Source organism: Lithobates pipiens, unplaced genomic scaffold, assembly GCF_037356315.1.
Source record: "Lithobates pipiens isolate NorthernLeopardFrog02 unplaced genomic scaffold, aLitPip1_a1.2 Scaffold_18, whole genome shotgun sequence".
In the NCBI taxonomy this organism is placed as follows: Eukaryota; Metazoa; Chordata; class Amphibia; order Anura; family Ranidae; genus Lithobates; species Lithobates pipiens.
This window is the reverse complement of record NW_027507758.1, coordinates 338,003,916-338,016,519: the sequence shown is the minus strand read 5'-3', so window position 1 is coordinate 338,016,519 and position 12,604 is coordinate 338,003,916. Positions and strand designations below refer to the sequence as shown.

The 12,604-nt window shown below is 40.8% G+C and overlaps 1 protein-coding gene across 3 annotated transcripts in view; it reads right to left on the bottom strand.

Moving 5' to 3' along the window:
• Positions 1 to 12,604, bottom strand: part of COL12A1 (collagen type XII alpha 1 chain) — a 246,833-nt gene that overhangs the window by 182,163 nt on the left and 52,066 nt on the right. For 2 of the 3 annotated variants that reach the window (XM_077487376.1, XM_077487375.1), the window contains exons 12-13: positions 10,359 to 10,631; positions 8,201 to 8,473 (exon numbers count right to left, since the gene is read on the bottom strand). The exons of the other annotated variant lie outside the window; for it this stretch is intronic. In XM_077487376.1, the coding sequence (XP_077343502.1) occupies positions 8,201 to 8,473; positions 10,359 to 10,631 (546 nt within the window). The remainder of the gene's footprint in view (positions 1 to 8,200; positions 8,474 to 10,358; positions 10,632 to 12,604) is intronic. 3 annotated transcript variants of the gene reach the window in all.

Genomic DNA, 12,604 nt, shown 5'->3' with positions numbered 1-12,604 from the left:
TTCATATGTCAACACTGAAGAAATGACACTTTGCTACAATGTAAAGTAGTGAATGTACAGCTTGTATAACAGTGTAAATTTGCTGTCCCCTCAAAATAACTCAACACATAGTCATTAATGTCTAAACTGCTGGCAACAAAGTTTGAATTTTTTCTACAGCTTATCTGTAAAATCCTTTTTTTACATCACGGGACACAGAGCAGCCATAATAACTAACTGGGTTATACACCACCTATAGGTGAATGGACACTGGCAAACCAAAAAAAAAGACAGGAAGTCCTCCCCTATATAACCCCTCCTACACAGGAAGTACTTCAGTTTTGTAGCAAGCAATAAATTTACCGGACAAGAGGGGAGGGATCTCTGTGTCCCGTGATGTACTCCAAGAAAAGGATTTTACAGGTAAGCTGTAGAAAAAATCCTAATTTCTTTAACTAATAATATAACTAACTGGGACATCCCCAAGCAATGCTTTTTGAAGGGGGGGAACCCATTCTGACCAAAGAAACACCATCAGAACAACAGGATTTATATTGCTGACTGCAGTACACTGCGTTTAAATGCAACATCCTCCTGAGTCCTAACATTCACTTGATAAAACCTAGTGAATGTATGTACCGAAGACCAAGTAGCAGCGTTGCAAATCTGAGCCACTGACGCTTGATGGCGAACTGGCCATGAAGCACTCTTCTTTTAGAGTGTGCCCTTACTGGAAAAGGCACAGCCTTACCCTTTAAACTATACGATACACTGAGAAATAGTTGACTAGTAGTTGACCTTCTGGAAATATAAACAGAACATCAGTCTTCGAATCTGAGCTGACATTTTCAGATAGACTCTGATGGCCATACTTCATCAAGAGAGTGAAATAATCTTCTGCAGACTGTGGATTCAAAAAAAAGAAATGTAGAATAATATCCTGATTTAGATGAAAACTGGACACTATCTTGGGCAAAGATTCTGGAATTCCCCAGTCCTTTAATATTCTAGTTTCAACAGCCAAATCTTTATACTTAGAGACCGTAAAGCAGGGTGGAATATTGGACCCTGTGAGAGCACATCTGGACTGAGTGGAAGAACCCAGGGTTTCCCATCGCCAGTCTTACAATCTGTGCGTACCAAGTTCTTCTGGGTCAGGCCGAAGCTACTAGGATTACTGTCTTTCTCTCTTCCCGGATCCTGCATAGTAGCCTTGGCAACAGCCAGATTTGGGGAAGGCATATGTCAGGGAAAACTGATTCCACGGATGCCACGGAAGGGCATCTGCCCTTAATTACAGCGGTTCCCTGGTCCTGGACACAAAGCTGTCTAGTTTCCTGTTGAACCTGGACGCCAGAAGGTCTACATCTGGAACTCCCCCATTGGTGGCAGATTGATTCAAATATCTCGGGATTTAGGGACCACTCCCCTGGTAACATCTGCTGGAGACTCAGAAAGTCCGCCTGCCAATCCTCCACTCCCGGGAATAAACACTGCTGATAGGGATGGAACAAATCTTTCTGTCCAGGTCAGCATGCGATTCACTTCCTTCTGGGCTCTCTGATTATTGGTGCCCCCTGGTGATTGATGTATGCCATAGCTGTGGCATTGTCCGACTGGAACCTCACTGGACATCCCTGTAGTCTGGAGGTCCAGAAGCTTAGAGCCAAGCAAGCTGCCCAAATCTCCAAAATGTTGATGGGCAAGCTCTTCTCCCTCAAGGACCACTCTCTCTCGAAGGTGGCCTCCTCTAGGACTGCCCCCATCCAGAGATACTGGCGTCTGTCGTCACCACCTTCCAGACCATAGGTAAAAAGGACCTACCTTTTACCAGATTCCTCAGCCGCACACTCAGCCGAAGAAAAATGTGCCAGTCCAGAGTCTGGACAGTCTTGTTCCAGACAGGCAGAATGTTGCCCTGAAGTGGTCTGAAGTGGAACTGTGCATAAGGGACTGCTTCCAATGAAGATACCATCTTCCCTAGTAGCCTCATACACAGGCGAATGGAGGGATATTTTTTCCCCTTTTTGACCTGGACGAGGTTTTTCATGACTCTGACCTTCCCTGGTGGCAATAATACCTTTGCCTTGACTGTGTCTAGTATTAGCCCAGATACTTTAGGTGCTGAACTGGCTGCAGGGCCGATTTTGACCAATTCAGAACCCAACCCAGATGCTCCAAGAATTGAACTGCCGAGCTACATTCCACCTCAGGCATGGAACCGTTTGATATATCAATAGTAGATCATCCAGGTATCCTGCAACTGATATTGCCTGAGATATAAGGACTGCCAATAAAGGAGCCAATATCTTTGTGAATACCCGAGGTGCTGTGGCTAACCTGAAGGGCAGTGCCACAAACTGAAAATGTTGGTTGCCCACCGCGAATCGCAGACACCTTTGATGGGACCTGCAGATTGGCACATGTAGGTACGCGTCCACTGAGCATATTGAATCCATTCGGAAAGAACGAATGACCAGAAATTGATTCAGAGTCTTGAGGTGCAGAATGGGCCTTACATCTCCATTTGGCTTTGGGATTATGAAAAGATTTGAGTAAAACCCTCAAATCTTTCAATGATTGGAACCTCTGAAATCAATCCTTGTGACCATAGTTGATCTATTGCCTGAAGAAAAGACCTTTTCTTTACTGGGTCTATGGAAACATTGGACCTTAGGAACTGAGGGGGGGAAGCCCCTGGAATTCTATTTTTATTTAAATTTTTTTTATTTTATTTTGTACCCCTGAGACACAGTAGAAATAACCCACCTGTCTCAGATCACTTCTTCCCAGACGTCTGAGAACCTTAATAGCCTCCCCTCCCCGCCCACTTGAGTGGGATACCCCTTCATAAGGAAGGCTTGGAACGGACCGTAGGGAGTCTCTGGGCCCAGTTCGCTGCCCCTTACCTTGAGGCTTTCACCTAGAACCGGATGGCTGAGGGCATTGATACTGCCTGAAATTAGAAGTGCTGTGTACTGAAGCACAAGACACCTTGAAGGAAGGTCGTCTGCTCCTCTTCTTAACTGGTAGAAGAGCACTCTTACCCCCTGAAATCTTATGGCTATATTTATCCAGGTCTTCTCCAAATAGCAGCTCCCCATAAAAGGGAAAACAAGCTAGTAAGCTTTTGCAGGGTAACTCTGCAGCTTTTTAAGCAAAGAATCCTGGGCATATGTTGTGACAGCAGGGCCAACCGATAGGAATATCTTTGTATGGAATCCTTAAGGGCCTCTACTGCAAAACATAAGGCCTGAGGTAATTCTGCCAAATCCTCCGCAGGTAGCCCTTGATCGGGAACAGTCTTAGTTACCCGGTTCACCTGGTCCTTTAAAGACTGACATATACTGATAGCCGCAACTGTACAGCAGACCCAGCAATAGCAAATGAAGTCTTTAATAAAAAATTTAATTTTTATCTGCTGGATCCCTAAACACCTGGGCATTATATACAGGACAGACAAGACAAGACCCTGAAACTGAGCTGCAGCATGGTGGCCAAGACCATACAGCGGTTTAACAGGACAGGTTCCACTCAGAACAAGTCTCACCATGGTTGACCAAAGAAGTTGAGTGCACAAGCTCAGCATCATATCCAGAGGTTGTCTTTGGGAAATAGAGGTATGAGTGCTGCCAGCATTGCTGCAGAGGTTGAAGGGGTGGGGGTGGTCAGCCTGTCAGTGCTCAGACCATATACCGCACACTGCATAAAATTGGTCTGCATGGCTGTAGACCCAGAAGGAAACCTCTTCCAAAGATAATCTACAAGACATGGTGGTGGTAGTGTCATGGTCTGGGGCTGCATGAGTGCAGCCAACACTGGGGAGCTACAGTTCATTGAGTTAAACATGAATGTCAACATGTACTGTGACATACTGAAGCAGAGCATGATCACCTCCCTTCGGGCACTGGACCCCAGGGCAGTATTTCAACATGATAATGACCCCAAAAACACCTTCAAGATGACCACTGCCTTTCTACAGAAACTGAGGGTAAAGGTGATGGGCTGGCTAAGCATCTCTCAAGACCTAAACCCTATTGAGCATCTGTGGGGCATCCTCAAATGGAAGGTGGAGGAGCGCAAGGTCTCTAACATCCACCAGATCCGTGATGTCGCAATGGAAGAGTGGTAGAGGACTGCAGTGGCAACTGAAGCTCTGGTGAACTCCATGCCCAAGAGGATTTAGGCAGTGCTGGAAAGTAATGGTGGCCATACAAACTATTGGCACTATGGGCCCAATTTGGACATTTTCACTTAGGGGTGTACTCAATTTTGTTGCCAGCGGTTAAGACATTAAGTTGAGTTATTTTGAGTGGACAGCAAATTTACACTGTTATACAAGCTGTACACTCACTACTTTACATTGTAGCAAAGTATAATTTCTTCAGTGTTGTCACATGAAAAGATATAATAAAATATTTACAAAAATGTGAGGGGTGTACTCACTTTTGTGAGATACTGTATTTGTGAGCCAACATGAGATTCTGTGGAATCAAACAGTATTATCCTGATAAATATCAATCGCAGCCATGGTATCTCTGTACTCTGAATTGTAGAACTTTAACTAGGCTTTAAAAGAATCCATAGAAAATTCAGATTATGATTCATTATATGCCAAAGTTTTATTCTGTAGCCTCAAGCTAGATCTATTTTCCTAATTAGTTGTTACATGCTTCTGAAAAATCAATAGTATGTAATAGGAAATGTTCAGAGCTGTCTTTTTCATAGAAGAACCCAAATCTCTTCAACAATGCATTTGACTGACTTCATACAGACATGACGTTCATCAAGTAACAATACACGATTGTGAACTTTTTCTGTTGAGTGCAATGTATACTTCAAGAGCATGTACAGTACATGCTACATGAAACATAGTAGATAACGGATGCTATTTTATCATTATATTTGCAAAAATGTGTGCGAAAGGTCATCTATTAATACAGTTGCTTTCTCCCATACCAATTAGACCATGGAATATTAGGTCTTTGTCAATTCTTCATGCCTCATTAAGTTACATTAATTTGATTAAGGTAGTCAATTAGTCAAGACTAAAGCTATGCAGGTGCTATCATTAAATAGGATTTATAGAATTTACATTTAACTAAATGCATGTCTGGACCACTACTCTTCTAGTTAAATACACGGCTCTGTGCCCAAAACTACACCTCTTTCAAACATTACCTAAGTCTATCCCTGAATAAACACCCCTTGAAGATTAGACTGCACTCATGGGTCTTGTTAAAAGACAGTTTACTTTCACAGGTCAATGCATTTCAATCTTCCAGAGGAAGTGCAAACGGAATGACCAGGAAACATTAAAAAATATATTTTTTTTATGGTGGGAGATGCACAAAGTGCTTGGTTTTGTCCAAGAGCTGCTGCAGTCATCTTAAGATATTGTTTTACTTTATTGTACAGTTTAATGCACTGTCTAAGGTGAAGATTTATTTTCCAGATACAGAAGTGGATTTTTATTGCTTTATACATTTACAATAATAAACTTTGCTAAGAAAAAAATCCTAGTAAAAATAAACATACGAAAGATGTTAAAAATGAATGCTAACAATAGCACATTTTGCTATTTTCATAAAAAAGGTTCTGTTATTAAAGATCAACTCCCCGTCTGCTGGCAGCAGTGCAGACTATTTATTCTTTGGCCACACATAAGAAAGGAATCTGTAGGTTTAGTACTATAAAGAATTGAGCAGTGTGTGCAGATGTCTGTTGTTGGCTATGCTTCTATATGATGCAAAAGAGCTTGTAACTACAGATTTTTACTTCCACCAAGTTCAATGCGGGATTGGTAGAGAAGAAAATTTGGTCTAGTTAAACAGATATGGCAATTATGTGTATTTTGGAAGAACTGAGTGATCTGTGGTGTGTGTAAATATCAGCCATTTCTAAGAGCCTGTTCAATGTCTGCCTTTTTAAAGTTCCAACCTGAGCACTTATGAGGTCCATATTGTTTCAATTCATTCTAAAGGGTTAATTCATAAAAGCATAATATAGGATTGTCCAATGCCATTTGTAAATGTATACAATATAAAATTATCATCTGATTTAAAAGCATGTGTGTTGTATTTTTTTTTGGTGGTATTGTGCATTTAAACATCAGTTAACAAAATGTACTACTTAAATTTAGTGTTTTATATTGTCACTAGCTCTTGACTCAATGTAATTGTCTGTGAGGTGTCTATCAAGAAAAAAAGTAAATTGAGCCACATTTATCTGTAGATAAAGATAAGTATTTCAATAAAATTTGACTGTTTCATACAAACTTAATCTGGGTTTACATGTACTAAGATTCATCCGGTTCAGCAGCAACCACTGGTTGAACAAAAAAACTTCACATGTATACCCAGCTTAACTAATTCATACAAAAAATAACAATTCTCCACCCATCTAATATTTATTTTTGTGAACTGAACATTGTAATAAGAAAAGTATTGACATCAAATAATAACCATAGTTAAAATAAATCATAGATCTCATAAAGGTAAAATAACTGATACAATACAAAGCAAAAAAGCAAATTTGTACCTTTTTCATGCTTTAATCCCTCCATTCCCAGCAGCCCATACTGACCGCTCCTTTACAACCCCATTTAGCGAGTCATATCTTTCACTCTCAGTGAATGAACAGAGCAGAAGGGGAGCAAAATACTATACTGTAGCATGCATGAAGTAAGACTATGAATAAAGCTGAACTCCAGTCATCTCGCAATGAGCTCCCTTTGTATTGCAAGGGTTAATAGCTTGTTTTACCATGGCGTAATGGATAAGGTGAAATACTTACCTTGCCTATCACTCCCCTGGCAGAAGGTGCTTTCCTTCCCTTTCCAATGCTCCTGGTATGTGGCAGCCCACAACATCCTCACATAGAATGCAAGACTGTTGGTCCTGCATTGTATTTTATCTTGTCAAACAGTTGCAACAGGTCGAGCCACAAAGAGTAATAGCTTCAGGGAAATCATGATATAGAGAGGAGAAATTTTGAATGATTGAGGAATAAGGTAGGTATTTCACCTTATTTATTACCTCATTGACATAACCAGTTATCAACACTTTCAGTGTTGGCATTGCAAGATGCATTTTTTAAGCTGACTGGAGTTCAGCTTTAAACCTGTAGGGATTGTTGACTTGTTTTTAGGAAAATGTATGCTGTCTGCCATTGCACACCTCTTTCTAAAAATACAAGTTCATTGAATATTTTTGACTTTTGTACTATCTGAGCCACTGAAATGGAAAGAACAGGCAACTAGTGAAGTCAACGTGAACTTTAGAAATCTAAAATTGCTTACTTGATTATAGTGAATGACCTTTAAAATGTTAAAGCCAGGGCTTGACAGCTAGGTAATTAGCATTTTAAAAGGATGTTAGGAATGGAACCCTAAACATTACTTTTAGAAAAGTATTCTATTAAAGCTGCCAGCTCCAGAGTGGCCACCACAATCCTGGCTTTACTACCTAGTGAGTCACCTACCTAGTGAGAGTATTCAGTCTTTTTAGGCTGAATTGGCTCCATGCTTGTTCAAGATAAATAACCCACTAATTGGTTAAGCCTGCATAAAGGTGACAGCTGTGAAGCCTGCATTTATAAACAAAATCAACAGTGACAACTCTCATATTTATATCCACAAAAATGCATTTTAAATCATAAAAAAATAAAAATAAATCTATAGAAATCCAAAAAACTTTACCCGCTCTCCACTACATTGAAGGTTGCTTAACAGACTTTTTGTTCCAAGCAATAAAGAAAACAGTACTGTTCGTGATACAATAGAATTCAACCAGTAGAAAATATTTTATTTTAAACATGTTATGTTACCACCATAAACAAAAAGTGTTAATATGGAAAACTCGTTCTGCACAAGACGTTTATTAAAAATTCACTAAAGCACTTTTGGATTGTTGTCACCATGGCTGGATTTCCATCACTGGAACATGCACGTACAAGCACCTGGGATCCCAAAGGTGATACCCCTGTGCTAGAATTTCAGTGTTTTTGCTGAGAACATGTTCCTTATCAGGCTTTGCATACTTAACTGTGCAGTTAGAGATTATGGTATTTCTAATAATGATGGTGAAAAACTATGATCAAGAACAGGGAAAAGCCACCTCTTTGCCTAAGCCACCTACAACACAAGTTCCCTGTGTCTAATAGCAAGCCCAGCTATGATTATTTCATTTTTTTAATAACTCAGTAGTAAAATATGACTTACCATCAAGAGTAGTTCCTTCCCCATTGAGGGCTGATCCAGCCCCTGACCTGTATAGTGGGTTTACAGATAGAGAATATGTTGTACCAGCATCCAGCTGTTTTAAGACAGTACTGGTAATGTTTCCTCTGAGTGTAACCTCTTTGGGCTCCCCTCCTGTTGTTGGTGTGTAGGTTACAAGGTAGTTTAACACTTTGCCAGGTGCTTTATCCCAGGACAGCTTTAAACTTGATGTTGATGGATCTGAAACTCTGAGGTTTCTAGGTTCTCCTAGAACTGAGTCAATCCAAAGATAAAAACACATGAGAATGCATTTGGTGTACTGAGGTTCTTGTTATTTAATCATCATACTTTAAACTGTACATGGTATAATATACAGTATATGACATCTTAATGGCATTAAAGTGTATCTCTCTCTCTCTCTCTCTCTCTCTCTCTCTCTCTCTCTCTATATATATATATATATATATATATATGTATGTATGTATGTATGTATGTATATCCAGAGCAGTTTTTCATTTTGGATAGAAAAGGTCTTGAACCCCATTCAGGTTTTACTGCTATCTGAATTTCCCTCATTTTGTCTTCTGGAGACAATTTCTTGATCTACTGGAAATTAGATCAAATCTGCAACATGTTATAGACCTGATAAACAATAAAAAAACTGATACAGATCCTAGCATTCCCCTACTTAATATAGAGAGATTTTCCTTACCTCCTGTCCTGGTGACAACCAGACAGGACATGAAGGAATCTCTCTTACGGAGCTTTCAACTGAATAGCTGTATACACACATGCTTGCACTAAAAGCAGCAATGCAAAGCGTTCAATCTAAACTCACTTTACTGAAGTCCAATCCTTGAATGATAAATTCTACACAGTTGCTATAGGTTAAAGCACTCGGCAGTTTGGTTTATTAAAAAGCACAATGGACATTCATGATTGTCTTTTATTGACATTTGGGCAGTGATTTTCTACACTGCTTAAAAGCCTAACATCAACTTCACTGCAAAAATCTTTTTTAGACCCCTTTCACACCACACCGCACCTTGCGTCGGCGGTAAAACGCCGCTATTTTTAGCTGTGTTTTACCGCCGGATTTGCGGCGGATTTGCGGCGCATTTCGGCCGCTAGCGGGGCGCTTTTACCCCCCGCTAGCGGCTGCGAAAGGGTTAAAACCGCCGGCAATACGCCGCAATAGCGGCGTTTTGCCAGCGGCATTACAGCGCTGCCCCATTGATTTCAATGGGGAGCAGCGGTGGAGGAGCGGTAAACACACCGCTCCTTCACCGCTCCAAAGAAGCTGCTGGCAGGACTTTTTTCTGACGTCCTGCCAGCGCACCGCTGTAGTGTGAAAGCCCTCAGGGCTTTCACACTACACACAATGGTGCAGCTTCTTTAGGGCGTTTTGCAGGCGCTATTTCTAACGCTATAGCGCCTGCAAAACGCCCTGGTGTGAAAGGGGTCTTAGTGTGACATTTACTTTGTATCTCTAGGCAGCTAGTTATTTTCTTAAACTTCTGCCACAAAGAGGGATTGTACATTTTCGTTATTGCCTATGCTCTCTAAGGAACTTCTGGGCTGCATGATATACAGTGTCATCCAGACCCTTCTTAAGAAGCTTGGGCATCATGGATATGATTCCTATACATGTTTGGAATGATCTAACATGAACATGTTCCTAGAATTAACCTAGACAGTACTGATGGCTGGCATATGGGTAGAGTTAATTTGCATGAGCAAACAGTGTCCCAAAGAAGGGGTGCTTATTACACCCTGTCACGCCATCACAGGTCTGATATGTAACCTTCCTTCCATCTGATAGTTTCACAGGGTCATATAAATAGAAAAAAGCTCACATGCTATGTGGTAATACAAAACTAAATGTTGGTGTGGGACAGAGGCATAAGTATATAGTAAAGTCATGAAATGTTGTCCTGGGAGATAAACTTAGTGACAACTGATCAATGTCATCAAATTCTGTAGTATGTACAGTCAGCTTAACCCACTGGTTTATTTAAATGTCATCAAACATAATTACCACAGCAGCTACACTACTTAGCTGTGGGTCTTAGAAACTACTGGCAGCGCCCCTGGGATTAAAAATGTGAATTACAGAAGAGAGTGACTGACAAAATGTTGTAGAGCAGTGATAACATACTTTCTTCGGTTGCTCCATTTCCTTTCAAGGCTTTTCCTGGACCTGAATGATACTCAGGAGTGACTGATACATGGTACTTTGTGTCAGACAGAAGACGTTGTAGTGTTGTCGCTCTTTCATTTCCTGGTACTGTTACTTCTTTTCTTTCTCCACCAGTAACTGGCCGATAGTCAATTCTGTATCTCAAAACATTTCCAGGAGCTGGAGACCAGCCAACCTTAAAGCTATCAGTGGTCTCATCACTTACTATAAGATTTCTAGGTGCTCCTTTTACTGTAAGGAACAGAAAAAAAAAACAATAATCACAAATCAGACCCTTTATACTAATAAGAAACTTCATCAATGCACAAAAATAGAATTTTCAAACATGCAATGCTTAAGATGACAAAATTGTCAATGTGTTGCTGGTTTAGAACAAGGCCTTGTGGAACTTGGATGTAAATTTGCATTTGTTAGCACAAATGCTTTGCTTATTGTTTAATATGGGTTATTTAAGTTAATAGAGTGCCTCGCTTTATTAGGTCAATCATAACTTGATGTTGAGAATGTCAAGATTGCTGCCAAGATGTCTTTACTCACAAGCTGCAAGTCGGTATACTGGAAACAAAGATACCTCCCAGCAAGCAGTTAATAGAACATTCTAACTGGCTGACTCACTATGCTTCTTTCAGTTATTTTTCTGTAAACAGGGGCGTATTAAAACAGCTTATGAGACAGTTAATATATCATTACACTGTTAAATTTCCTAGCCACCAACTTTACATTCTTAAATATGCACACAAAGAGATGATGTTTTAAGCTATCTTGGGCTGTGCAGCATTATGGCTGATGTGCAATGCTTAGGGGGTATGCCAACTGATACATCAAATAACTCAATCTGTACTCATGTAATTACCAGACAGGCCTCTGCACTCTGGATGACTCATACTCATTTTGCTTCTTGATTCTGAGCTGAGGAGGTTAGTTATTTACAGCCAATTACTTCCCCTAAGAAAGGGCTTTCCCTTTGAGAAATCTAAGCCCACCTGTAGCCTCAAATGCAGGCTCATACATGTATTAGTTTTTAAGGGCTGGTTCACACTTTTGCGATGCCAGACATCGCATATAATTCGCAGCTCACTGCTGTTCACATTACATGTGATGTCTGTGCGATGCGATATCAGCTATACAGATAGTATGGCTGATATCGTACCGCATTCGGTCCAAACACGCAAAGCCTTTTTCTGTTCGGACCAGATTCCGATCGCATGTGTGTTCACAGTGCGATATGCGAGCTGAAATTGGGGCGTCGTTAACATATAATGTCCCCAGCAGTTTGCATATGGCAGTGTGAACTGCCATGCATGTCGGGTGCGATGCAGGAACGCGCAGTGGATTTGCAGGGTTCTCGCATCGCACAAGTATGAACCGTCCCTAAAGTTAGTCCTTGCAAGAGATTATTGCTGAATAGTCTCCCAGCTTCAGTTCCTGTTATCCCTGATCCTGAATTTGCTTGACCATATTACAGACTTGGCTTTTGTCTGATATGCTTCTGCATAATCCTTGACTGTCTATGTTTTTGTCCTGCGTTTGTCCCTGACCTCTGCCTTGACTCTAGACCAAGAGTTTACAACTACTCAAACAGGGTTTGGTGCACAACAGGGACAGGAATAGGATGACTAAATGTGCACAGCTGCTGGAAAAAAAAAAAAAAACATTCGGAGATGGGTAAAAGAGCATAAAATCTACAGATATATCTCAAAAATAACTCTTGGTGGATTTATATTAATGGTAGTGGACACCGCAAGAGCCAGTATCAGGTTCATCATCGATCCTAAGTGCTTTTTTTGGGATATATTTGTGGATTGTTGACCAAGATTTTGCCTCTCAATTCTGTACCTCACTGCCTGTGCGTAACTAACCTCTGCTCATCCCTGACCTTAATCCTGCTCATGATTTGGTGTCTTCCTGTTTGACTGTTAAAATTACCCAATTCTCCCATCCACACATTTGAGGTGGATAAGGGAATCCTCCCACTGTGTTATTGTATTCTGAGAGCAGAGGGAGCTCAACACCATCAGAATACACAGATCAGCACTGCAGGCTGATCTAGAGAAAGTTTTCCAGTAGGGTGGTTGTTGATGTTGAAGTTGATGATACACTTCTGTACAACCACAGTGCCAATACATTGATCAAAATTCAGCTGGTCCCTGATGAACTGGCTGAATTATGATCCATCTATGGGCAGCTTTGCTAAACTGGGCTTA